Source organism: Ovis aries, chromosome 15 (assembly GCF_016772045.2).
Source record: "Ovis aries strain OAR_USU_Benz2616 breed Rambouillet chromosome 15, ARS-UI_Ramb_v3.0, whole genome shotgun sequence".
Taxonomy (NCBI): Eukaryota; Metazoa; Chordata; class Mammalia; order Artiodactyla; family Bovidae; genus Ovis; species Ovis aries.
Window position 1 is genome coordinate 81,796,178 of NC_056068.1, and position 27,976 is coordinate 81,824,153.

General features: G+C 43.8%; 2 protein-coding genes and 1 long non-coding RNA gene across 4 annotated transcripts in view; 1 reads left to right on the top strand and 2 right to left on the bottom strand.

Moving 5' to 3' along the window:
* LOC132657848 (uncharacterized) overlaps window positions 1-15,238 on the bottom strand; it is a 43,999-nt gene extending 28,761 nt beyond the window's left edge. The window contains exons 1-2 of one of the 2 annotated variants that reach the window (XR_009596571.1): window positions 15,067-15,205; window positions 11,961-12,159 (exon numbers count right to left, since the gene is read on the bottom strand). This is a non-coding gene — a long non-coding RNA (uncharacterized LOC132657848). Of the gene's footprint in view, window positions 1-11,960; window positions 12,160-15,066 lie in introns of both variants that reach the window. The other variant, XR_009596572.1, reaches the window with a different exon arrangement.
* MS4A5 (membrane spanning 4-domains A5) lies at window positions 231-27,779 on the top strand. The gene is made up of 5 exons (XM_004016512.5): window positions 231-383; window positions 9,506-9,634; window positions 12,421-12,477; window positions 13,351-13,503; window positions 27,560-27,779. The coding sequence occupies exons 1-5, from the start codon at window positions 231-233 to the stop codon at window positions 27,680-27,682; spliced, it is 615 nt and encodes a 204-aa protein (XP_004016561.1). The 3' UTR covers window positions 27,683-27,779.
* LOC105602405 (lipoamide acyltransferase component of branched-chain alpha-keto acid dehydrogenase complex, mitochondrial-like) lies at window positions 20,879-22,423 on the bottom strand. Its single transcript, XM_042232814.2, has one exon. The coding sequence runs from the start codon at window positions 22,141-22,143 to the stop codon at window positions 21,241-21,243; it is 903 nt and encodes a 300-aa protein (XP_042088748.2). The 5' UTR covers window positions 22,144-22,423; the 3' UTR covers window positions 20,879-21,240.
* Window positions 27,780-27,976: the final 197 nt, after the last annotated feature.

Consider the following 27,976-nt stretch of genomic DNA (forward strand, 5'->3'; position numbering starts at 1 on the left):
ATCAGGTCTACTGGGCAGATCTCTGAACCCCAGACCTGGGCCTTTTACTCACTAACCTTCTGGAGATCTTGACCAGTCCTGAGATTCCATGACTATGACTCAGCGGTTCTGTAATTCCAAGGCAAAGCACAACAATGGCGGTGCTTCCGACGGCCTTGTACAGAAGAGCATGACCTAGGCTGAAGCTAAACCATCTTTAGGTTTCACTTCAGAATCTCAGCTGCGCCATCATGAGCTCAAGAGCTGCACACAGTCCCGTGTTCCTCGTCTTTCCTCCAGACATCACTATGCCCGAATTTCAGTCAAGGGATGCCACAGGCTCAACCTACGACTCGAGCATGCCCTTTCCAAAATTGCTCACTACAAGAATGAAAGTCTTAGGGGTAAGATTTCCCCCATGTAAATTCCACACAGGGTATGTTAGAGGCTTATGTTTGTTAGCCCCCAAATTTATATCTGAAATCCTAATCTTAATGTGATGGTATTTGGAGACGGGATTTTCGGGAGGTCATTAGTTTCCACTGGTGGAGCCTGCATGAATCGGGGATTAGAGCCCTTGGAAGGGGAGGCCAGAAAGCCAGCCAGCTTTCTTTCAACAGCAGCCCTCTGCGACCTGGCAGAGGACCTCCTTTAGAACCCAACCAGGCCGGGAATCTGAGCTCAGACTTTGGGTCTTCAGGACTATGAGGAATAAATTTCTGCTGTTTGTAAGCCACTCAGTCTAGGGTACTTTGGTAAAGAAGCCTGAACTAAGACAGTGGGTAAGAAGAGAAGGGGGAAATATATATATATATATATATAGTATATAGTAGAATGATGTTTATTAAATCTGTTTTACTGAAGTGTAGTTTATTTACAAAGTTGTGCTAATTTCTGCTGTGCAGCACTGATTCAGTCATATATACATTCTTTTCCATATCCTTTTCTAGTATGATTTATCACAGGGTACTGAATATAGTTTCCTATGCTACAGAGTAGGACCTTGTTGTCTATTCATAATAGTTTGCACCTGCGACCCTAAACTCCCAGTCCAACCCTGCCCCCGCCTCCCCTCCCCTCTGGAAACCACAGGTCTGTTCCCTGGGTCTCTGAGTGTTTCTGTTTGATTGATAAGTTCATTTAAGTCATATTGTAGATTCTGCGTCTAAATGATATCGTATGGTATTTGTCTTTCTCTTTCTGACTTACTTCTCTCAGTGATAATCTCTAGGCCCATCAGTGTTGCTGCAAATGAGACTGTTTCATTCCATTTATAGCTCAAGGACATTCCACTGTGCATAGAAACCACGGTGGTGGTGGTTTAGTCACTCAGTCGTGTTCGACTCTTGAGACCCCAAGGACTGCAGCCCGCCAGGCTCCTCTGTCCATGGGATTCTCCAGGCAAGAATACTGGAGTGGGTTGCCATTTCCTTCTCCAGGGGGTCTTCCTGACCCAGGGGTCGAACCCGGGTCTCCTGCATTGCAGGCAAATTCTTTACCAACTGAGCTATGAGGGAAGACCTATATCTTCTCTATCTATCTGTTGGTAAAACATTTGGGTTGCTTCTATGTCTTGCCTACTGAAAGCAGTGCCGCTATGAACATTGCAAGGGCTTTCCTCGTGTCTCAGCTGGTAAAGAATCTGCCTGCAATGCAGGAGATCCCAGTTCGATTCCTGAGTTGGGAAGGTCCACTAGGAAAGGGATAGGCTACCCACTCCAGTATTCCTGGGCTTCCCTGTGGCTCAGCTGGTAAAGAGTCCGCCTGCAAGTGGGAGACCTGGGCTCAATCCCTGGGTTGGAAAGAGCCCCTGGAGAAGGGAACGGCTACCCACTCCAGTCTTCTGGCCTGGAGAATCCCATGGAGTGTATAGTCCATGGGGTCAAAAAGAGTCAGTCACGACTGAGCAATTTTCACTTTTCAAGAACATTGCAGCACATGTATTGTTTTGAATTACAGTTTTGTGTGGATATATGCTCATGAATTGGATTTCTGGATCATATGACAATACCATTTTTAGCTTTTTAACGAACCTCCAGTTTTCTGCTCCCCTCAACAGTGTGGGAAGGTTTCCTTGTATCCGCAGCCTCTCCAGCATGTATTTTTCTATATATATATATATTTTTTTTAATTATGACTTTTACCTCATTACATCACCTTTTATGTTTTATCATTTTTTTTTATTTTTAGTTTTTTATTTTTTAAATTTTAAAATCTTTAATTCTTACATGCATTCCCAAACATGAACCCCCTCCCACCTCCCTCCCCATAACATCTTTCTGGGTCATCCCCATGCACCAGCCCCAAGCATGCTGCATCCTGCGTCAGACATAGACTGGCGATTCAATTCACATGATAGTATACATGTTAGAATGCCATTCTCCCAAATCATCCCACCCTCTCCCTCTCCCTCTGAGTCCAAAAGTCCGTTATACACATCTGTGTCTCTTTCCCTGTCTTGCATACAGGGTCGTCATTGCCATCTTCCTAAATTCCACATATATGTGTTAGTATACTGTATTGGTGTTTTTCTTTCTGGCTTACTTCACTCTGTATAATCGGCTCCAGTTTCATCCATCTCATCAGAACTGATTCAAATGAATTCTTTTTAACGGCTGAGTAATACTCCATTGTGTATATGTACCACAGCTTTCTTATCCATTCATCTGCTGATGGACATCTAGGTTGTTTCCATGTCCTGGCTATTATAAACAGTGCTGCGATGAACAAAAGAAAACTACAGGCCAATATCTCTGATGAACATAGATGCAAAAATCCTCAACAAAATTCTAGCAATCAGAATCCAACAACACATTAAAAAGATCATACACCATGACCAAGTGGGCTTTATCCCAGGGATGCAAGGATTCTTCAATATCCACAAATCAATCAATGTAATTCACCACATTAACAAATTGAAAAATAAAAACCATATGATTATCTCAATAGATGCAGAGAAGGCCTTTGACAAAATTCAACATCCATTTATGATAAAAACTCTCCAGAAAGCAGGAATAGAAGGAACATACCTCAACATAATAAAAGCTATCTATGACAAACCCACAGCAAACATTATCCTCAATGGTGAAAAATTGAAAGCATTTCCCCTAAAGTCAGGAACAAGACAAGGGTGTCCACTTTCACCGCTACTATTCAACATAGTTCTGGAAGTTTTGGCCACAGCAATCAGAGCAGAAAAAGAAATAAAAGGAATCCAAATTGGAAAAGAAGAAGTAAAACTCTCACTGTTTGCAGATGACATGATCCTCTACATGGAAAACCCTAAAGACTCCACCAGAAAATTACTAGAGCTCATCAATGAATATAGTAAAGTTGCAGGATATAAAATCAACACACAGAAATCCCTTGCATTCCTATACACGAATAATGAGAAAGTAGAAAAGAAATTAAGGAAACAATTCCATTCACCATTGCAACAAAAAGAATAAAATACTTAGGAATATATCTACCTTTTTCTATATATTTTTAATGATGGTCCTTGTGGCCAGTGTGAGGTGGTACCTCCTTGTAGCTTTTCATTTCTTAGTAATGAGTAATGCTGAGCATCTTTCCACGTGCCTGTTGACCATCTGTGTCTTTTTTGGAGAAATACCTATTCATATTCTGTACATTTTTTGATTGGGCTGGCTTTTTTGTTGTTGTTGCGTTGTATGAGCTATTTGTATGTTTTGAAAATTAAGCCTTTGTTAGCTGCATCATTTGCAAAGATTCCTCCCATTCTTTAGGTTGTCCTTTTGTTTGCTTTATGGTTGGTGACACCATGTTTCAAGGTAGGAGCCAGTTCCAAAGTTTATGTTCGTTCAGTTCAGGAGACGTGTATCGCTTCTATATCAATCCTGTGTAAGAGTCTATGGAAAGGAAAACACTAAACAAATAAGCCAAGATCCCTGGACCCTTTAAAGTCACACAGTAAAAATCCCCAAACTGACTACCTGTACGATTTTTTTCCAGTCAAGTTCAGAAAAAAAGGAAGGAGAAAATTGAATGGAAGTCAACACAGTAAATTCTATATCTCAGGTGGTTCAGTTCCACAGTTTCATATTTTCCCAATGAAAAATCAAAATTCAGTCTGAAAACAGTGATATGGTATTTGTGTATGTGGAAATTTTTTGCAGAAAATCTCCTTAATACTGTAAGTCTTCATCTATCCATCCATCTGTCCACTTCATCAACATTAATTATCAATTATTTAGCAATCTTCTTTTCAGACAACGTGGGGGTTCAGGTATATTTGAGGCTATGAAAGTGCAAGCGTTAGTAGCTCAGCTGTGTCTGACTCTTTGCGACTCTGTAGACTATAGCCCACCAGGCTCCTCCGTCTGTGCAATTCTCTGGGAAAGAATACTGGAGTGGCCACTTCCTTTTTCAGGAGATCTTCCCTCTAAGAATTTAGCCCAGGTCTCCTGCACTGCAGGCAGGTTCTTTACCATCTGAACCACTAGGGAAGCCGTTTGAGGCTATAATATTGCCCAAATCTTAGAAAATATCCTTTCAATATCCTTAGAAAATAGAAATAGAAAATAGAATAGAAAATAGAAATACATCAATATTTTTTTCAGGAAAAATAAAGAGATTAGTACATAAATATGGTCCACTGACATGAGGAATGGGGCCATCAGTCTAAACTGCATTAGCACTTATTCAAATATAATGACTTCCAAACTTCTGCTGAAGAGTGAAAATTATTTCTGAAATGCACGTTATTAAACTGCATGCAGGAAACTCTGTTTAACATTATAGGGCCTATAAAGACACACACAGTCTAGTTTCTCTCACTGAGGAGAGAAAATGAATAATTTAAAACGAAGAGAATAAAAATGTTAATAACTGCATTTCAATGCCGCATTTACTGAAAGTGATAAATGGTGTTGGTGGTGGGGCAGGAGAACCCAGAGGGGAAACAGTTACTTCCAGCTCAGGGGATGAGACAGCATCATGGCAAATCTGAACACAGAAGTGATGCAATTTCAGAAAGCAGAGAGGAGGGAGGTAGAATATTCCAGATGAAGAAAGCATAATGGGCAAAAGTTCAAGGTGGCACAGCTTTCATGGACGGCAAAGGAGAGCTGGAAGGAAAAAAGCTAGGCTTAAAAGATGTGAGAGGATTGAAAAAGGACAAAGTAAGAAGCAACCAGGATGGATAAGTAAAGTGTGGTGCATCCACACAGTGGAATATCACTCAGCAGAAAAGGCATCGAGCCATCAAGCCACCAAGGGACAAGGAGGCCCCAAAGCACACACTGCTGAGCAAAGGAAGCCGGCTTGCAGAGGCCACCAGCTATCATGTGATGCCAACTATATGCCATCCTGGAAAAGCACAACTACACAGGCGAAACCGTCAGTGGCTGCCAGGAGACGAGGAGAGCAGGGCAGGATGAAGAGGTGGAGAACGGGGGATTTTCAGGGCAGGAAAAACCACTGTGTACAATAGCCCAAGGGTGGACACATGACATCATACTTTCCCCAAAAGCCCTGGAGCACAACACAGATCCTGAAGCCCAGTGTAAAGGACGATCTCTGGTTGACAGTCACGTGTCGATGTTGGTTCATCAGTTTTAACAAAACCACCATCCGGTGGGAGACGTCGATATTTGGGTAGGAGGTGAAGGAAGGGGACAGGGCGATATACGGAAACTCTCTGCATTTTCCACTCAATTTTTCTGTAATTCTAAAACTACTTTTAAAAATAAAGCTTACTCTTTTAAATAAAATGGCAAATATGGTAAATTTTATTTTATTTTTTTTATTTATTTTTTTATGGTAAATTTTATACGTACCTTTTACCATGGTGTTAAAAAAGTACAAAACAAAAATACAAAGTGGTGAGGAGAAGTAACGAGGAAAGCAATTTGGAGACCTAATTTCCAGGAACCCTGTAAACCACCCTTACTCAGATTTTATAGCATAGATAAGTATTACTATTTTCCAGTCTGTAAAATCAATAAAATAACCTAAGGAGCTTTATAAAATACATACGTTGTTCTAGAACTACCTAATGACAATTTTGAGGGGGTGGGGCAGGACACCATTTTCAACACTTCTCTGAATGAATTTGATGACTGCTGTGTTTCAAACAATACTGAGAAAAGTAATGGGATTGGGCTTCTCTTTGACACTGTCAAACAGGGAAAATGGATGCTGGTGCAGAAAGGCCAGTGAGAGAACAGTATTAACAGTCTAGATGAATGGTAGCAGCCACTGAGCTGAGCTTACTCCCCAAATATCACGCTTTCCCACTGTAGGGGCCGTGACTGCCCGAGAACATTTAGGCCCCGAGAAGCAGAAGGCGACGTGTGCCTGCTGGAAGAGCTCACGACAAGGAAGGAAGAGAGCAGGGGATCAACTTCCCAACCACGGATGGAGACAAGCTGAGAATATTCGCACATACTCACTGACACATGGGAGGGACTTGGGGTGCGTGAAACAGGGGCCCCAACATTGCTGACGACGGGAAAAAGGGAAGAGCAAAAGCCAAATATTTATGATTTTGAAAACAGAAGGAAGAGGAAAGCTTGGTTACTTTCTGATCGCAGGAGGTCAAGGGACATTCGAAGAGCTGAAGATGACTTTAAGCTTCAGGAAAAGATGACACTAGAAACAAAGAGACGGCAGAAAGAAGAAAAGGTTCAAAGGGAGAAAAGGGAACTTGGTTCTGGCATACGGAACGCAAGGCGGCGGCGGGAGACGCAAGCGGCGGCGCTCGGCGAGCGCGGAGCACGAGTCCGGAGGCGAGGAAGACGGCGCCACTCACTGCGCCTTTTCCGACAGCGCTGCCACGGAAGTAGGGCGCTCAGAGTCTCAGGAGGCGGACTGGGAGCCAGCGGAGACGCAGACTCACATATTGCGCACCTTCTAATCAGCATTCCCACAACCGAAACACTACTGGGTGTCCTCGGTAAGTTCGGTTCAGTTCAGTCACTCAGTCGTGTCCGACTCTTTGCGACCCCGTGAATTGCAGCACGCCAGGCCTCCCTGTCCATCACCAACTCCGGAGCTCACTCAGACTCACGTCCACTGAGTCCGTGATGCCATCCCGCCATCTCATCCTCTGTCGTCCCCTTCTCCTCCTGCCCCCAATCCCTCCCAGCATCAGAGTCTTTTCCAATGAGTCAACTCTTCGTATGAGGTGGCCAAAGTACTGGAGTTTCAGCTTTAGCATCATTCCCTCCAAAGAAATCCCAGGGCGGATATCTTTCAGAATGGACTGGTTGGATCTCCTTGCAGTCCAAGGGACTCTCAAGAGTCTTCTCCAACACCTCAATTCAAAAGCGTCAATTCTTCAGCACTCAGCCTTCTTCACAGTCCAACTCTCACATCCATACATGACCACTGGAAAAACCATAGCCTTGACTAGATGGACCTTTGTTGGCAAAGTAATGTCTCTGTTGTAGAGCATCACAAATGTGGGGCAGAGAGAAAAAAAATAGAAAAATGTAGAAAAGATGCGGGTGCTCTGGGCCCCAGGAGATGATGGTACCTCCACAGGCTCAGAGGACTGGTCATCAGCAGAAGGGTTTTCTGACTGTCCACTACTTGAGGCCAGACTGGTGTGGTGACTTATTATTGTTCACTGGAGTGTAATTAGCTTCCCAGGCGACTCAGTGGTAAAGAATCTGCCTGCTGAGGGAGGAGACATGGGCGGGGCTGATCTCCTGGAGCAGGAAACAGCGTTTTACTCCAGTGTTCTTGCCTGGAAAATCCCATGGACAGAGGAACCTGGCAGGCTACAGTCCATGGGCTCACAAATAGTGGGACACAGCTCGGCAAGTAAGCACCCACGCATAACTGTTTTACAAGGATGTGTTAATTTCTGCTGTGCAACATAACGTCGTGAATCAGCCATATGCCACACGTGTATCCCCTCCCTCCTGGGTCTTCCTCCTTTTCCACTCACTTAGGTCATCACTGAGCAGCTAAGCTCACTGTGCTATGGTGATTTAGAATCAGGTGTTTTTCAGACTCTATCACTTACATGACAAAGCCTTTGAGGTCTCTCCCCCGGCTTTACTGAGACATAGTTGACGTATAACATTGTGTAAATTTAAGGTGTACAATGTGATGATCTGATACACAGACATATCGCAAAACGTCCACACAGTAAGGTTAGTTATCACTCCTTCGCCTCATACAGTTTGTGGGGATGATGGCGAGAACGTTAACGCTTGGCTCTCACAGCAACTGTTAAGTCCACAATGCTGTCCTGCTACCTACGGTCACTGTGCTGGACCCTCGATCCCCAGAACTTAAAACCAAACATTGTTCCCTTTGACGAACATCTCCCATTTCCCCTGCCTCCCAGTCCCTAGCAATCACCATCCTACTCTCCATTCCTGTGAGTTTGATGTTTTTTAAAAATAATTTTATTTATCTTTGGCTGTGCTGGGTCCTCATTGCCAGGCGGGCTTTCCTCCAGCTGCGGCGAGCAGGGGCTGCCCTGTAGTCGTGGCGAGCAGGGTTCAGCAGCTGCAGCTCGGTAGCTGTGGTTTCCCGGCTCTAGAGGACAGCATCAATAGTTGTGGCTCGGGCTCAGACCGTCCTCGGCACGTGGGATCTTCCTGGACCTGGGATCAGACCTGCGTCTCCTTCATTGGCGGGCGAATTCTTTACCACTGAGCCACCAGGGAAACCCCGAGTTTGAAGTTTTTAGATTCAGCATATAGAGGGCATAATGTGGTATCTGCCTTTTCTTTTGACTTACTTCACTTAGCATAATGCCCACAAGATCCATCCATGTTGTTGTAAAAGCAGGATTTCTTTTTGTGATTGAATAATATTCCTGTGTGTGCGTGTGTGTGTCTTTATCCACGCATCTGCCAATGAACTTTTAGGCTGTTTCTCTGTCTTGCCTATCGTGAATAATGTTGCAGTTAACTTGAGAGTACAGATAGCTCTTCGAGATAGTGGTTGCATTTCCTCTGTGCATATACCCAGGAGTGGAATTGCCGGGTCACATAGCAGGACTATTTTTCACTTTCTGAGGACTCCCCATCCTGTCTGCTGCAGTGATACATCCCCACCAGCAGTGCACGATGAGGCCTCCCCCTTCTCAACGTGCACTCTAGCGACTGTTCCCTTGTCTCTTGTGACCGCCATCCTAACAGGTGTGAAGTGATGTCTATCTGCTCTCTATTTGCATTTCCCTGATGCTTGGAGAGCTTAAGACACGACTTCTCAGTCTCACCTGGACAGTCTATTTAGTAAGTGCAGGACATGACCTGAGAGTCTGCACTTCTAATTCCCAGGTGATCCTAATGTTCCCAATCCATGGACTACCTTTTCAGGAGCAGGGAATTAGATCGTTTTACTCTCATCAATCACTGGACAGAGGGGTCAAGAAAATATCTGTAGAAACTTCTACTGTCCTCATAAAGAAGTGTCTACTATACTTACCTGATTTATTAATGGGGGCAATTTCCTTTTAAGCAGAAGGAGATCTCCTGAATTCTCACACAGGAAGCCCTCCACGCTGATCGCTTTTCACCAGGACGTTCTCCTCTATTTGCAGGCTGTCCAGATCCTGTTTGGAGTGATGAACTTTTCTTTTGGAATTGTTCTCCTTTTCACCTTGGAAGATCCATACCCAAGGTTTCCCTTTATATTTATTTCAGGATATCCATTCTGGAGCTCTGTTTTGGTGAGTATAAGTCAGTCAAATTCAATTTGAAGTCATGCCAACAGGGATATTAAGGAGTTCTTAGTAATGAAATGAGCTACGCTGAGTTGTATGATATGGTTTGAAAAATTAAAATAAAATCCAACTCTGTTGAAATGATTTCCCCAATTCATCAGTTACTTGCATTCCATCATTGGGTCTTGAGGTTCCTTTGGGAATATTTGCTTGGATCTTGACACTATTCGTCCACTTATCCATTCAAAATGAATTACTATTATAAGTCAGATATGGAAGACCCCTGGTGTAGGAAATGGCAACCGATTTCAGTATTTTTGCCTGGAAAATCCCATGGACGGAGGAGCCTGGGGGGCCACAGTCCATAGGGTCACAAAAAGTTGGACACGACTAAGCAACTTCAATTCCACTACGGAAAACAGCATAGAGGTTTCACAAAAAATTATGGAAAATAGATTTATGATCCAGAAATCCCACCTTTAGGAATATACCCAAAGGAAATAAAAGCAGTTGGTCAAAAGCGTATCTGCACGTCTATGTTCATAGCAGCAACGATTACAACAGGCAAGTCATGGTACAACCCACATGTCCATCAGTGCACAAACAAAGAAGCTGTGCTACGCCACACACGGAAACACCACTCAGTCTCGTTCGTGAGGAAATGAGGACATCTTGCCACCTGTGACAACGCACACGAACGTTGAGGGCATTATGCCAATTGAAATGCCAGACAGAGAAAGACAAGTGCCAGATGCTCTTGCTTATATGTGGGCTCCAGGAAAGTGGTCGGGGGATGGGCAGAGGCGAGCAGGGAGCCGAACGAATCTGCTCTAAAGGCACACACTTCCAGTATGAGATATGAAAGTGCCAGAAATGCGATGCACAGCATCAGGACCACGGTTAGCACTGCCGTATGATACACGGGAAAAAGTTTAAGAGGGTGGATCCTAAGAGTTCTCATCACAAGGAGCTTTTTTTCTTCTTTGCTTTCTCTGTTCCTTTATTTGATACTTATGTGAGATTATGAATGGATGGTAACTAAACCTATTGGGCAATCTTTTCATGATACATGTCAGTCAATCATTAAGTTCTATACCCTAAACTGATACAGTGCTATAATTCAATTATATCTCAATAAAACTGGGTGGGGGAGGGGGCAAAGGAAAAGAATAACGCATGAGCCCTTCCTTCAAAGGGCTCCCACATCTAGCAAGAAAGAAAACATGGAAACAGGTCATTTCAAAGTAGTTGATAGATATCACAGAGGCATAGAAAGTGCTTATATAAGCAGAGATGAAAGATCAAGTTACCCTTTAGAGAAGTGAAGAAGAGCTAGGACTTCTCAGCTGTACCTTTGAGCTGCACAGCAGCATTTAATCACATTCAAGAAGCATTATTTTAGCACTTATTCTAGCATCAGAACACTGGCAGCGTCTGGGGATTCTGAGAAACGGCAGTCCCTGGTCTCAAGGTCTCAGCCGAGTAGTGACTGTCAGTCGCTCAGTCGTGTCCCACTCTTTGCGACCCCGTGGATGGTAGCCTGCCAGGCTCCTCTGTCCATGGAAGTCTCCAGGCAAGAACACTGGAGCGGTGCTGCCATTTCCTTCTCCAGGGAATCGTCCCTGCCCAGGGATTGAACCTGGGTCTCCTCCGTCTCCCGCATCTCCTGCCTTGGCAGGCAGCTGAGTAGAGTGTCGGACAATCATCGTCTGGTGTGATGGGTGATGATATAGGGCATACAGGGTGCTGCTGCTGCTGCTAAGTTGCTTCAGTCATGTCCGACTCTGTGCAACCCCGTAGACGGCAGCCCACCAGGCTCCCCCGTCCCTGGGATTCTCCAGGCAAGAACACTGGAGTGGGTCGCCATTTCCTTCTCCAGTGCAGGAAAGTGAAAAGTGAAAGCAAGGTCGCTCAGTCATGTCTGACTCTGTGTGACCCCAGGGACTGCAGCCTACCAGGCTCCTCTGTCCATGGATTTTCCAGACAAGAGTACTGGAGTGGGGTGCCGTTGCCTTCTCCACACACTAGCTGACTCTGCAGAACAGAGGGCACGTTCTCCAGAGACATCTGCAGCTTGCCTAACTGTTCAAGGACGAGCGGTTAACCTGGTGGGGGGGAAAGGAGTGGGGGTGTTTGGGCATTAGGGGCACTGCTGCCTTGCTGCATACCAAGGGAGAACCACGGCAGAGGCTTAAGCTACGGGAGAACCGAGGCCAGCCCAGACAGCGAGAGCGGCGGGACGGAGCTGAAGGCGCTTCAGTCCACCGGACTAGAATTTTAAAACAGATATGTTGAGATCAGATTGACAAGAACAATACACAGCGTGACTCACCTCCATGGAAATTACCAGGATTTTTCCAGAATTTCCAGTGTATCAGCTGCAACTCCATCTATGTTCTCATCTAAGAGAACACGCTGGACGCAAACGGGTATGAAGGAGGTTTCTTGGAAGAATGGTGGAATCCAATCTTGTTGGCTGTAAACTGATTTGACACTAGTCTCTCGTGGTATCAGAGCTGAGTCCACAATAGCTGTGAAAGGAAGACAGATGAGAAAACAAAAAAAGCCCGTAAGGTTAAAAAAAATCTCTCATGTTCAAATAGTTAGGACCGGATTTCACCCACTATACATTCAGGACAATCATGGAAGGCATCAGCCCTTCTCGCTGCCTTGGGGACTGTGTGAACCAGGAAGGAGGGATGCAAAAGAAATGGGCAGCGGTCTGTTAACCACGAGAATTCTTTAAGTCAGCTCAGTGTGCCCGTCACTAAGATATGTATTCTTTTTAACAGTTTGTTAATTCTGGAGCCTTTCTAGTTGCCCTGGAAAGAAAAACCACAGAAACTCTGGTGAGTTATATATCCCCTTTTCTAAAGAATTTTAACTTTAAATCATTCCAGCCTTGCAAACGAATTTGGAAAATCCTTAAGCCACTATAATTCCACAAACTGCCAAGTACTGACACCGATCAATGATGTTTACTTCTTTTTTCACAGAATCATAAAACACTAGTGCCATTTCTAGGGCATCTAGTTAAATTCTTAGACACTGAGGCTGAATAAATGACTTGCCCACGTTACTCAGTCATATGGGGCGGGGGACAGGTTTCAATGTTCCGGTAACTTCCTCATCCATTTTCTGTAATTCAACCTTGTAAGCAGAATCTCAAAATAAATAATACAGTGTTAATGAATGCCAACTTTTAGTTTACAAGTGAGTTATAAAGTAGAGTATTTTTACTTTTCCCAAAGAAGCAAAGACATGAGATATTAATTCATAGGCCAATCAATTATTTTCAGCAAAGGACATCACCTGTGGGCTTGTAGTTTTAGAAGGAAACAAAAATTGCAAAGAAATACAAGGTTTCATTAAACAGTCATAAAGTGGAAATGTCGACAGGCCGCGACGTTTAGTGGAGCATGGGGAGGCAAGGTGGTGCGGCTGCCCCCTAACCCCCTAACCGTTAGCTCCTCTTTTGTCCGCTGTAGGCTGCTTCCCGCAATTAAATGGGGGCAGCTTAGGTACGGCTTTGCGGGGGTGGAAGGGTTATGGCCAGTCCACTGGACCCCTCCTTCCTGTGGACGAGGCCCTGAAGCCCACAGAGGTCACGTGCAGGCGCCGGGGTGGCAGGCCGCCCGGGGCAGCTCAGCCTGCGGCGCCGCCCGTCCGCGGCTCTGTCCGCGCGCTGGGCTGCCACCGCGTCCGGTCCCACTGTCTTTCAGGTGACGCTGAGCCGGATAATGAGCGCGCTGAGCGCCCTGGCCGCCGCCGCGGGCATCTTCCTCCTCGTCATCGGCTTCCTCATAGACCGAGACTTCCTGTGCGGCTACGCTGGGGAAGTTAGCGAGTGCTACGCGGTTACCACCCTCTTCATTGTAAGTGGGCTGCTCTCTCAGGGCGAGGAGAAATGCCTTTACTCAGGAAGGTTTATTAGCGCCCGATTGAAAGCAAAGCAAAGTCGCTCAGTCGTGCCCAACCCTTTGCGACCCCATGGACTGCAGCCCACCAGGCTCCTCCGTCCATGGGATTTTCCAGGCAGGACTACCGGAGTGGGTGCCATTTATCAGCATCTCCTAAAAAACGCTGCAGACACGGGTACTGTGTTTTATTCTCAAACATCTTACCGAAATCACAGTATCTGATAGACTGTCACCTCAGGCACTGTAAAATAGAGAAATGAACGCATTATAACCCCCACTTTTAGGAACTCACAGATAAGGAGATAAAACAAGCATAGCAGTAAATAAAACCCAAAAGGTAAAGTGACATATTAAAAGAAAAGGGTACAGATAGCAATGTTGCGGAATACTTTTATGGAATTGGTTTTAATACTTAGACTGGACTTCTGATAAAACATGGTAGATAGAAAACAGGCATTTATTTCTGCTCTTTCCAAAATACCACTGAAGTTAGTGTGAAGAAACGGAAAAAAATACGAATCTACACGGAGAAAAAAACAGTGAGACCCCAAAACTGCTGAGAAAGCTGGCAAAGGGGGATCCTAATAAGAGTAAAATATTTCATATGGCACATTCTAAGAAACACTGAGTGTCTGTATGTGCAAGGACTATAGAAAGCAAGGCCAAAGAGAAGAAAATGGAGAGACTGCTTCTTGTAATTGTTAATTGAGCTATTTGAATCAAACCTTCTCTGAAAACAAAGAAAAATGCTACATTAAAAAAAAAAACCACTTCAAAAACACAGCAGAGCTGAAGAGTCACTGGAGCTCCTAGATCAATGTTTACACAGACGCCTAATCTAAAAATCTGTCAACGGATGCCAAAGACCAACACAGCTGCTTCTCCTCGAGGCCTTTTCCAGTGTTGTCTAGTTGGCACCCGGTCCCCAGCCTAAGCGTAGGGCAGGAGAAAGAGGCCACAGCCCAGACTCCACTCCAAGTGGGAAGACTTAGAAAAGATCTCCACGTTGAGATTAAGGACCTGGGTCCTTGAGAGGTTACTGTACTCTTCAGGTAAGGGCAAAAAGGCATACAAAATCCTCTGCCCCATAACAGCAGAGAGAACTTACTGAACCGAGTGAAGAAAGAAAGAAATCTCCTTGAGAAACTGTGGCCCTGTACCAGATCCCCTGACGGTGTCCTCCCACCCTGCACCCCGACCAGGACGTGAACCTTTGGTTAAAATAAACTGGGTGACTCCTGCACTGTTGCTGGGAATGCAGACTGGTGTGGTCACTACAGGGAGCCTGGCGGCTCAGAGGTAAAGAACCCACCTCCAGCGCAGGAGGCACAGAGACGCAGCTTCCCCCTGGGTCGGGAAGGTCCCCGGGGAAGGAAATGGCAACCCACTGCAGCGTGCTCGCCTGGAGGGTCCCATGAACAGAGGAGCCTGGAGGGTTAGAGTCCGTGGGATCCCAAAGAGTCAGGCACGGCTGAGCGTGCCCGGGCTTGTGTACATGAAGCATCTTTACCCGCTCACCTGTTGTGGGCATTTGAGTTGCTTCCGTGTCTCGCCTGTTGCAAACAGTGCTGCAGTGAACCCCGGGGTGCGTGTCTTTTGAACTTCGGTTTTGTCTGTTAATATGCCCAGGGCTGGGATCCCGGGATCGTATGGCAACTCTGGTTTCGGTTTCTTAAGGAACCTTCACACTGTTTTCCATCGTGGATGCAACGATTTACGTTCTCACCAACAGAAAACCACTGCGTCCTGATTATGGCGGTTTTGTGCTAAGTTCTGAAAAGGGGAGCTGCAAGTTCTCAAGCTTGTTTTTCTTTTTCTGAATTGTTCTAGCTGCTAGGGGCCTCTGCATTTCCACATGAATTTAGGCTCATCCAGTCAATTTTGGGGAAAAGAAAAGCCAGTTGGAATTTTTATAGGTATTACATTGAATCTGTAGACCAGTATTGACACCTTATTATACAAAGTGTTTGATCCATGAACCTCTTCATTTGATTAGTTCTTCAATTTCTTTGTCAATGACTTACAGTTTTCAGTACACAAGCCTGCACTTCTTTTGTTAAATTTGTTCCTATCTTATTCTCTTTTTATGCTATTACAAAATTAGCGTTTCCCAGGTGGCACAACCCACCTGCCAATGCAGGAGACTTAAGAGACATGACTTCAACCTCTGGGTCAGCAAGGTCCCCTGGAGGAGGGCATGGCAACCCACTCTCAGATTCTTGGCTGGAGAATTTGATGGGCAGAGGAGCCTGGCAGGTTATAGCCCATGGTCACAAAGAGCTGAAGCGATTTAGCACACGTACATGCGCAAATGGAATTGCTTTCTAAATTCTATTTTTGTGATAGTCGTTGCTACTGTGTGGAAATACAGTTGATCTTTATATTAATAGACTATCTACTCTCACTCTAACTTATTATTTGTAATAGTTCTTAGAGGATTCCTTACGTTATTTTATATACAAGAACATGAGTTCAGTTCAGTTCAGTTTAGTCGCTCAGTCTTGTCCGACTCTTTGCAACCCCATGAACCACAGCACGCCAGGCCTCTTGTCCATCACCAACTCTCAGAGTCCACCCAAACCCATGTTCATTGAGTCGGTGATGCCATCCAGCCATCTCATCCTCTGTCGTCCCCTTCTCCTCCTGCCTTCAATCTTTCCCAGCATCAGGGTCTTTTCCAATGAGTCAGCTCTTCGCATCAGGTGGCCCAAGTATTGGAGTTTCAGCTTCAACATCAGTCCTTCCAATGAACACCCAGGACTGATCTCCTTTAGGATGGACTGGTTGGATCTCCTTGCAGTCCAAGGGGCTCTCAAGAGTCCTCTCCAACACCACAGTTCAAAAGCATCAATTCTTCAGCGCTCAGCTTTCTTTCTAGTCCAACTCTCACATCCATACATGACTACTGGAAAACCATAGCCTTGACTAGACTGACATTTGTTGGCAAAATAATGCCTCTGCTTCTTAATATGCTGTCTAGGTTGGTCATAACTTTCCTTCCAAGGAGTAAGTGTCTTTTAATTTCATGGCTGCAATCACCATCTGCAGTGATTTTGGAGCCCCTCAAAATAAAGTCTGACACTGTTTCCACTGTTCCCCATCTATTTCCCATGAAGTGATGGGACCAGATGCCATGATCTTAGTTTTCTGAATGTTGAGCTTTAAGCCAGCTTTTTCACTCTCCTCTTTCACTTTCAACAAGAGGCTTTTTAGTTCTTCACTTTCTGCCATAAGGGTGGTGTCATGATATGCAAATTCAGATAGTTTTCCTTTTCTTCGAATATGGATGCTTTCCTTTCTTTTTCTGTTCAACTGCCTGGCTAGAACATCCAGCGCAATGTTGAACTGAAGTTGCAAGAGCAGACAGACATCCTTGTTTTTCTTCTGTACTTTGGGAGAAAACGTCTAGTCTTTCACCCTTAAGTAGATCGTTGTCTGAGAACTTTTTTCTGGTTGAGGACATTCTCTCCTCTTTCTACTATGTTGAATATTTTTATAATGGGTGATAAATTACTTACATGCTTTTTCTCAATTTAGCTATTGAGATGATCATGTGGTTTTGTCCTTTATTCTATTAATATGGTATATTGCATTGATTTTTTTATCCTAAATAAACCTTAGATTCTTGAGATAAATTTCGCTTGGTCATTGTGCATAATCCTTTTTAAATGTTGTTGGATTCAGTTTCCTAGTATCTTGTTAAAAGATTTTTGCATCTGTATTTCTAAAAGATGCTGGTCTATAGTTGTCCTTTTTTTGTGTGATGCCTTTGATTCTGTGTCTGTTTAAAACTGGCCTTACAGAATGAGCTGAGAAATATTCTCTGCTCTTATATTTTGGTGGGGGGCGGGTGGGCGGGCAGAGATTTGTGAAGCAATGATGGTGTCAGTAAACATTTAGAAGAATTCACCAACAAAGTCTCCTGGCCTTGGGCTTTTCTCTGTAGAAGTTATATAATTCCTTGTTGTAGAAATATTCAGATGTTCTATCTCTTCTTGGGTTAATTTCAGTAGCTTGTGTCTTTTTAGGAGTTTGTCTCTTAGGCCAATAGTAATTTTCAGAGTTTACCTTGGTGGTCCCATGTGTGTAGGACTGTCTACCAACAATCGAGAACTCTGAACTAGCATAGTGGGGAGGAACGGGCCTAGGAAATGAGCACATTGCCACCAACAGTGTCTGTCGCTCTGAGCCGGGCGGGGGTTGGGGGTAGTTTTGTTTCAATCATCTTGAGTGGAAGCAGTTTACTTGGTAAATCGAGGCACTTGCTCCCGCTGTCTGCGAGCTGTCCTGTCTTTTGGACCATTTACTTCTGAAGAAATGCTAGAAGAGCAGAGCTTAAGGCCAGGAAAGGTGTGTGTGTGTGTGTGTGTGGGGGGGGTGTTAGCAAGGTCTACGAACAAGGCTCATGTGTATTCTTTCTCTGATGAAGTTTCTGAAGTAACCAAGCTCCTGCCCAAGGTGGCAAAGGATGATAAATAGCTGTCAAAGGAAAGCAGTCTATATCAGAGGGGAAAAGTGACAAATTTATTGTATCATCCATGTTCTCAGAGTGGGAATCAAATCCATTGAAATACTGACTGAAATATGACACAGAGTTAATTTCCAAGGACTCAGCCAATGATTAACTGGAAAGTAAGTAGTCTGAGGGATAGTCACGGCCTTGGAAAATCCACCCCTCCCTGCGGACAAAAGGAATCAGCCGCCTCTGACAGATGGAATTTGTCAAAAGGAATCTATCCCACAGCAAATTTCTTATGCATAAATAAAACTAAAAAAAAAATTCTTCTAATATTTTAAGGAGGAATCCAAGACAGTTGTTTCTAGAAGGGCTATTGCTCAAAGAGACCTTTTACTCATTAGTCCCCGTGGCTGGGTAAGGATGAGAAAACCTGAAATAAGTCCTGCCCTGTGACCTATTCTTACACACGCAGAGAAACACAGATAGGAGGCAGATGGGCAGACAGGGTGGCCAGTGGCAAAGCTTGGGCAGGACCTTCACAGAGGAAAACGAGAACAAATCTGAGGGATAATGAAAAAGGGCTCTGGGAGACCAGCGACCTGGACAGATAAATAAACCCTGCTCGATGAAACGCTCGCCTCACCAGCAAGGACAGTCAACCCTGGACAGGGAAGCTCACGGGGGTCCAGGGACAGCCGCCAGGCGAGTCACAGGACCATAATGGCGAGGGGTCTGGCCTGGCTCCTTCGAAGATTACCAGCAAAATCTATGACAGTTAACAGCTTAACTTGTTACATGTGTTAAGCAGAGGAGAGCACAGAGTCTCAGGCCCAACAGGCGAGAACAGAAAAGGGCGCAAGAGGGCTTCATCAGCTGAGTCAGCCGTGGGGCGGTTTCCGGGACAGGACAGGAAACGGTTAGACTTGCAAAGCAGAAGAGTCGCAGGCACAGACGACAATCTTATTTTCGGAAAACATGAATTAACATAAAATTACCATTAAAGCAGTTCTCCATGGGTTTATCTTGACTAAAATAACGAGGCTCTGAAAAGCCTTAAGTTAAAAGCTTGACTTTAGGCAGTAGCCGTTCACACCAGCCTGTGGTGCACTTTAACTGTTTGCTGAGTCATTTCTCCAAATTAAGTTTTCTTCTCATTTCTCAATTCTCAGCAGTCATAGCTAAAACTAAAACTAAATAAATAAATAAAGATTTTAATAATTACAAAAAAGGAAAAACTGAAGCAACTGAATGGACGGCCAACTTTCCAAAAGCATCAGTAAAAGAAGGAGACAGAACAATATCTTCGATGTGCTGAGTACAGTAACTGCCAACCTATAATCTATCGTTATCCATTAAAATGCCTCACATGAAGGTGAGATGGAGAATTTTTAGAGACACGAAGATTGAGCTTGCCCCCCGTACACCCCCACTAAAGGAATAACGAAGGAGGAGGAATTCCAAACAGAAGGAGATGCCGGCCAGTGAGGCGCAGCAGCCACAGAAGATCAACGGAGAGAATGGGCACGCGGACACGCCCAGGTGAGCGCTGCTGGTATGGTGCAGTGGTGATAGTAATAATATGCACTGGGCTAGATGAAGCATTCAACATGCCAGACAACACTGACATGCAAGCAGAAACGGGGAGCAATTCTATCGGCCTCCAGTTTGATAGGGCTCCCTCAGGGCTCAGACGGTAGAGAATCTGCCTGCAGTGCAGGAGACTGGGGTTCAGTCCCGGGTGGGGAAGGTCCCCTGGAAAGGGAATGGCAACCCACTCCAGTATTCTTTTTTTTTTAAGGATCATAATATGGAATCATTTATTGACTGAGAATATAATGTTAAATTAAAAATCAAATTATAAAATGATAGATCCAGCACAATCTCATTTTCGTAAAAAGAACAGCTGTGTATGCAGATAGCTTGATCTAACTGTTAATAGTGGCAGGATTATGGATGATTTTATTTTCTTTGCAATTCTTCATATTATCTGAATTTTAAAAAGAATAACATTCATTAGATCCATTATTTTTTGACTTACACATGATTTCCATTTTGAAAAAAATCAAAAAGACGTTAAAACAACTTTTTCTGTCACAAACCTCACTTGAACAACAGGATTCACTTAGACAATATCAGAGACGACCTGACTTTCTGAGTCAAGGGGGCTTCTAAAGAATGATCGTGAGGATGCCTTCATTTCTGTGCAAAATTTATTAGTTCATTTTAATGTCCATAATTACCCATTAGTCTCCTCTCTCCCCTGATTCAAAGTCCTTCTCAGGATATGGAGACCAGAACAGACTCTAATTTCTTAGTCTATCCCTTTTAGCTGAAGACCAAGAAAGTATAAAAATAAAATTAAAAGGTGATGGATTTCTGAATGTAAGACAATGTCAGTGACTGGTACATTTCAAGTACCTTCCTCACATTGAAGCAAGGTTGTAAAAGTGAAATTTCTCCCAATAAAACACTACAACATTGCCAAAATTCTAAAAGTTTATCCACTTTAAACAAATACTTTCAATGGCCTTATAGGTTACAAAACTATAATTGGACATTTTAAGATTAGCTTATAATTTTCACTTTCAAAAGACATTACTTTATACAAATAAGACATTTACAGATGATAATAGCTACAGAACAACAGACTCCTGGATATCTTAAAAGGTAAATATAATTGCACTTACTTTATAAAATAATTTGCATTCTTGTGGGGAAATAGAAAATATATTTGTATATAAATTCCTTTTCCCAACTAAGTATAATGCAACTCTCTAAGTTTCATTAAGAGTCTTAAGTTTAAAATAAACTTAAGTTTAACTCAAGTTTAAAATAAAATAAGTCTTCAGTTTAAAATAAAAATTTAAAAAAGAGAGAGGAAAAAACAGGGCAAATACGGTACATGGCTGCCTGTCTCTCGATAACACTCATTGTGTTGCTCCTTCCAGTTTTGATCCACGGACACAAAGGCCTCAGCACCATATTAAGAAGTCACACTTCAGTTCAGCTCAGTTCTGTGACCTGTAAAGTGTGACAGGCCTGGGAGAACTGGCACACCGTTATTCCTTTTCAGGAAAAGCCTGACAGAATAGTTGATCCCCTTGTGCCTCGGAACCATAATCATGCGTCAGAAGCCATTTACAACACTAACTGCCGTGAGGGACGCGTGCTGCACAGCTGGGCTCTACGTGCTCTTTGGAAGCTCAGAAAGTTCAAGGATGTCTGATCAATCTTCATTTCAGATCTAGTAGCATAAAAGCCAGGGTTTCTAAGTAGGATTTCCACGAATTAGAGAAGCGTGACACTGTAGCGCCATCGATGATTCTGTGATCAGCTGACCAGCTCATGTTCATTATCTGGGCCTTACAGCCTTCCCCTTTCTCGTTAAGGTGGGGAAAGGCCTTGATTGTTCCCAGGGCCCCAGTTACCACTTCTGGTGGAAGTATCACTGGTTTGGCGGCACCACCAATTGATCCAATGTTGGGAAGAGTGAACGTTCCTCCTAGGAGGTCACTGGTGCTGAGCTGGCCCACAGAGCCCAGTTTCTGGAGGCGGTTCAGTTCAGTGTCGATCTCAAATATGGAGCAGATCTGAACATTTTTCACATTGGATACAATCAAGCCCTGCCCTGTGTCCATCGCTATTCCAATGTTATGAGAAGCCTTGTATGTTATGTTCTGGCAGTTTTCATCCACAGAAGCATTAAGAATAGGAAACTGTAGTAGTCCCAAGGAAGCAGCTTTTAAGAAGAAGGGCATAAAGGAAAGTTTAATTCCACGAGCAAAAGCAGTGGGTTTTAATTCTTCCCATAGCGTAACCAGTTCAGTAAGGTCAACCTCATCACAATACCCAAAATGAGGTGTCTTCAGGGCCGCAGACATGGTCTTGACCATTGCTCCGTGAAAGCCTTTCACTGGTTCGGTTCTGTCTTTGCTTGTGGACACTGGAGGCTGCGATATTGGAATAGGAATAGTTCTGTCTTTCGGTTTTGGTGGAGGCGGCGTAATTTCAGCTTTTGGTGAAGGAGGTAGTGTAGCTCCTGTTAGCTTTTCCAGGTAGTTGAGAATATCTTCTTTAAGTATTCCGCCATCTTTTCCCGAGCCAATAACTTCACTCAGCTTAATACTATTTTCCATCGCAAGCGACGAACTGCAGGAGTCGCTGCTGTTTTCTGGCCCTTTATCTCTCGGTGTGTGTGTTTATCATGGGACAGAGCAGGGCTTTCAACAACATCTTCTTCTGAATCTTTTAAAGCTTCCGTTTCTGTGTCTCCTAATGGCTTTCCCACATAGGCAGTATCATCTAGATTAAAACACAGTTTCTTATGACTCCATCATAATGACTAGTGACTTTATCACTTTGAACTTCACAGATGCTATCAAGCTGAGACCCTGTATCTCCTTCTTTTACATACCATTCTTGAACAGTTACTTCTCTAATCTGTTCTTCAGTGTCTGAGAGTTTGAACTGAACAACCTGTCCCTGGAGAGCAGCAGTTGTTTCCAGCCACTGATGTGGATGACTGTACTTGAATGGAGGATAACCAAAGAAACACACATATTTTGGCTTCAAAACATGAACATTACCACATGTGTGAAAGTAGCGGACACAAGTAGGCTGTCAAATGAGTGAAGTCCGTCAGGCAGAGAAAGACAGATGTTGCATGATGCCACTTATCTGCAGAAACAGCTGCCCCACCATCCAGCTCCGGGTCCTCAGCACACGCGCTGCAGCCACCTTACTCCGGAAAATCCCACTCCAGTATTCTCGCCTGGAGAACTCCATGGACAGGGGAGTCTGGTGGGCTACAGTTCATGGGGTCGCAAACAGTCAGACACGACTGAGCGACTAACACTTTAGCTTTACCAGAGAAGAAGGTAAAGCTTTGAAGAACTTGAGACTTTGGTAAGTTTTAATTATTGAAAGTGAAAGTGTTAGTCTCTCAGTTCAACTATCCATCTCTATAACCCCACGGACTGTAGCCGCCAGGCTTCTCTGTCCATGGAATTCTCCAGGCAAGAATACTGGAGTGGGCAGCCACTCTCTTCTCCAAAGGGATCTTCCCCACCCAGGGATCAAACCAGGTCTCCTGCATTGCAGGCGGATTCTTTACCTTCTGAGCCTCCAGGGAAGCCCTGTGGCTGCACAGTGACCCTCAATATTGCAGAGAGGGATTGCTTCTACTTTACCCCTTTCTAGGCCTGTCTCAGCTGCCCTGTGTCCTGTGCCATCCACAGAGATTACAGAGCACGCTTGTGCCTGTTTATCAGTTTTGTATCTTGCAACTTCATGGAATTTGTTTATTAGTTTTAATAATTTTTGGTGGATTATTTATCAATAAACAAAAGTTAAGTGCATTCTAAACACTAATAACAAACTATCAGAAAGAAAAATTAATGAAGCCAATCCCATTTGAAATTACATCAAAAAAGAAAATATACAGGAATAAATTTAACCAAGGAAGTGAAAGATTGGCATACTGGAAAATATGATATTGAATAAAGAAAATAAAGAAGACACAAAGAAATGGAAAGATACCCTCTGCTCATGGATTAAAGGAATTAATATTGTTAAAATGTCCATACTACCCAAAGCAATCAGCAGCCGATGCAATCCCTACCAAAACGCCAGTGGCATTTTTCACAAATATAGAAGGAAAAAAAAACCACTAAAATTTGTATGGAAGCACGATATACCACAAATAGCTAAAGTGATCTTGAGAAATAAAAAGCAGAAGATATTGCACTTCCTGATTTCAAAGCATATACAAAGCTGCAGTCATCAGAACAGTACAGTATTGGCCTAAAAACAGAAAGAAGGACCAGTGGGACAGAATAGAAGGCCCACAGATAAACCCACACAGACACGGTCAGTCAGCTTATGACAGAGGAGCCAAGAGTATAAAATGAGGAAAGGACAATCTCTCCAATAAGTGGTGCTGGGAAAACCCAGGCAGCCACATGCAAAAGGATAAAACTGGGCCACTATCTTTTACACCACACACGAAAATAAACTCAAATGGATTAAAGATGTGAATGTGAGACCTAAAACCGTAAAACTCCTAGAGGAAGACATAGGAGGTAAGCTCCTTGACATTGGTCCTGGCAATGATTTTTTGAATTTGACACCAAAGGCAAAGGTGAAAAAAACAAAATTAAAAAGTGGAACTACTAATATCAACCTGAAAAGCTTCTGTACGGCAAGGGAAACCATCAAGAAGATAAAAAGTGAACCTATAGAATAGGAGAACGTATCTGCAAACAATACATCTAATATGAGTCTAATATCCAAAATAAATTCTAAAAACCATGCAAAGCAACAGCAAAATAAATCCAATTTAAAAATGGGCAGAGGGTCTGAATAGAAATTTTTATGAAGGATACAAAAGGCCAATAGATACGAGACAAGATGCCCAACATCACGAATCATCAGGAAACGCAAATCAAAACCATGGTGAGATGCCATCTCACTCCTGCCAGAATGGTTACCGTCAAAAGGCAAGAAATGACAAATGTCGGCTAGAGTGTAAAGAAAAGGGAACCCTTGTGCACTGTTAGTAGAAAAGAGAGTTAGTGTCATCACTATGGAAAACAGGATGGAGGCGGCTAAAAAAATTAAAAATAGAACTATAATATGATCTAGCAAATCCGCTCTGGCATTTAATCCAAAGCAGACTGCAACACAGCTGAAATATGTGTCCCCCCCATGTTCACTGCAGGAAGAGTTACAAGTGCCAAGGCATGGGAACATTGCTGCCCACTGACGGATGGACGCTAAAGAAGTGAGAGATACACACACACAGACACACACACACACAGGAACATTACTGTCCACTGACGGGAAATATGAGATACACACACACAGAGACACACAGACACACAGGAACATTAGTCAGTTATAAAAAAGAAATCTTACCATTTGCAACAAAATGGATAGACCTTGAAGAAATTATGCTAAGGGACATAAGTCAGATATTGAAAGATAAATATTGTATGACATCACTTATACGTGGAATCTAAAAAATCCAAACTTATGGGAACAGAATAGAATGGTGGTTACCAGGGGCTGGCAGTGGGTGATGTGAGGAGATGTTAGTCAAAGGGTTTAAACTTCCATTTACAAGACGAATAAGGTTTGAAGACCTAACATGTGGCATAGCGTTACTGTAAACACTACTGTATCAGACTTCAGTGTCATCAGGAGATTCGACTGTGAATATTCTCATCATAGAAAAGAAAAGATAATTACATGACGTGATAGAAGTGTTGACTGATGAACACCATGGTGGTAATTATATTGTAACATATGAATGTATTATATCAACATGCTGTACACCTTCAAGTTACACAATGTTATATGTCACACATCTCAATTTTTAAAAAAAGAAAGTGAAAATGCCAGGCACAGAATGGGAGGTAATCTCCTCAATACACGTAACTGATAGAGGACCCACATCCAGAATATATAAGCATTCCTGAAAATCCACAACAAAAAGACTGAAAAATAAAAGTAAGGCCTGCACGAGCACCTCACAAAGAAAGGCACACCAATGACTAGTGAGCGTCTATCTGTTCAGCACTGTTACTTACCAAAAAAAATGCAAATTAAAATAACAAGTGAGATACACTGCGCGTACACCAGAAGGACCTGGATTAAAAGAGCTGGCAGAGTTGAGTGCTGGCCGGAATATGGAGGAACTAGAATTCAACCACCTTGGAAAACCACCTGGTAGCTTTTAACAAAATTAAGCATAGACTTATTTACATATCAGCAAACCCAACAATTAACCAAGAAACCAATAGATTTCTGGGGAAATCTATTCGCAGCAATTAAAACCTTGAAACAATTCAAATGTCTGTCGGCAGCAGAGAGGCGCAACCGACTGTGATGCTCACACAGTGGGACAGTGGCGCAGGCAGCAGCGTGGCTGAAGCGCAGCCCAGTCTGTGAGCAGATTCAGATGCAGAGGCAGCAGCAGACCCAACCAGCTGTGTCAGCAATCACGAGAGCGGGTTCCTCTGGGCGGAGGGGAATTGACTAGCAGAGGACACGGAGAACGTACTTCGTGGTGGAGTGTATGGTCCTGATCCAGAAATCACAAAAGGGCAAGGAAAACACATTTACGTTAGAGCTCTGCAATGGTAAAAGAACTGGAACAATATTTTTAAAGCAGGTAACATCGAAGTTTTAAGGTTTTTATACACAAAGAGAAAATAAAGTGACCAAAAATGTGAAGAACACAACGGAAGAAACAGACAAAGGTTTATGAGGAAGGACCAAACACGCGGACGTAGCAGCCAGAGACACTCAGAGGGCCACTCACATTCACTAGCCGGGAAATGCCACGCAAACCAACAATGGACGAGGGTCTACATACACTCGACTGGCAAAAACCAGGCTTATAAAAGTTGTGACTGGCCAGGAAGTGGCGCAACAGATGCTTCTGTGTACTTAAGCAGCAGGAATGTGAAATGTTCCTAAGATTCTGGAAAGCAAGGAGACACTCACTTATACGAAAGATGCACCCACCTTAACCCAGAAAGCAGCCCCCACAGCACTGAGCCCCCCACACGTAAGGACCTGTGCACAGGACGTTTACTGCAGCATTTTCCAGAACGGTAAACACAAAGAAAAAGACAAAAATCAAACAAAAAGCAGAAAAGAACAGAAGAGGAGAAAAGAAATAAACTATTTCCAGTCACTAAAGAATAAAAGAATCATAACGACACCAAGAGGTACTGTCCTCAGTCATGTCAGACTCTTGGCAACCCCATGGACTGTAACCCGCCAGGCTCCACTGTCCATGGGACTTTCCAGGCGAGGATACCGGAGTGGCTTGCTGAGTGTGACTTGAGAACAGTTTTTCAGCCTCTAGTCGAAGCGTGCAGACACAGACAGCTGTAGGAGAGAGCGCCATCCGTGCTCATCTTTACAGACCTTCACCAGCAGAACCCAAGTTGTGTCCAGCCCCTGGGCTACTAACAGGTGTGTGTCCCTGCAGACACCCTTAGTGGCCAGAATACAAAATATTTTCAAGGTCTTCAGTGGTAACAAGAAGAACACGAGAAGTTACTATTAGCGTTACATTAAAAGGTGTCTTTTTCTGCATGTTCCTCTTTTTCTTAGCCTGTAGGTTCTTTCCCCTCTTTTTATTTCCTTTTCTATTTTTGCTCCTTTTTCGTTTCTTAACCTTCTTTCTTTCTCTTTCAACAGGCCGCTTTTAAAATATTTCTCTGCATTGCATTTTTATGAAGTGGAGTCATATAATTCAGCGTATAATTCAGCAAGTAGATGCGTAACTACCTCTCGCATAACTTCCTCCAGAAAAACAATGATGCTGTTCTATACAGGGCCCTGCTGTGCCTGCTGTGTGAAAACACCCACATTTCCTCACAACCCTCCAGCAGTTTGCTTCCTAAGCGTTAGACACACTTGAGACGTGGAGGTCTCATTTCTCGCCTTACCACTGCTGCCCCATCAGCATCGGAAATCCCTATTGCCTGAGCATTGCTGTGCTGATACTGTATCCCTTCGTGTTTTCTTCTGTTACAGGGAATTTTGGTTATGTTGATGGCCTTCAGCATCGCTGAATTTCTCATTTCCCTGTCTTTCTCCATCATGAGGGGACCCACTGAGTGTGGTGACTGTGAGGAATGGGACGGAGCAGAACTGTGAGAATAAAGGCCTGGTATAAAATGTGACTGGGAGGCGAATTGTGCTTGTGAGGAAAAGCCGGCAGGAACACAGACTCTTAAGGCCGGTAATTCCTTGAAGCAAAGGGGAGTGACTCAAAGGAGTTGCTTGGTGGGGGGCTAGGGGCGGGGCAGGCAGGGGATGGGGACTGGGAACATTTTGGCTGATAAACCACACCCTGCCTCTTTGCAAGACCATCTCCTCCTCTCCCCAGATCACACAGTCACCGTGGTGTCACCTCCTTTGCTAGCGGGCCGTTCACTGAACTAAAGGATG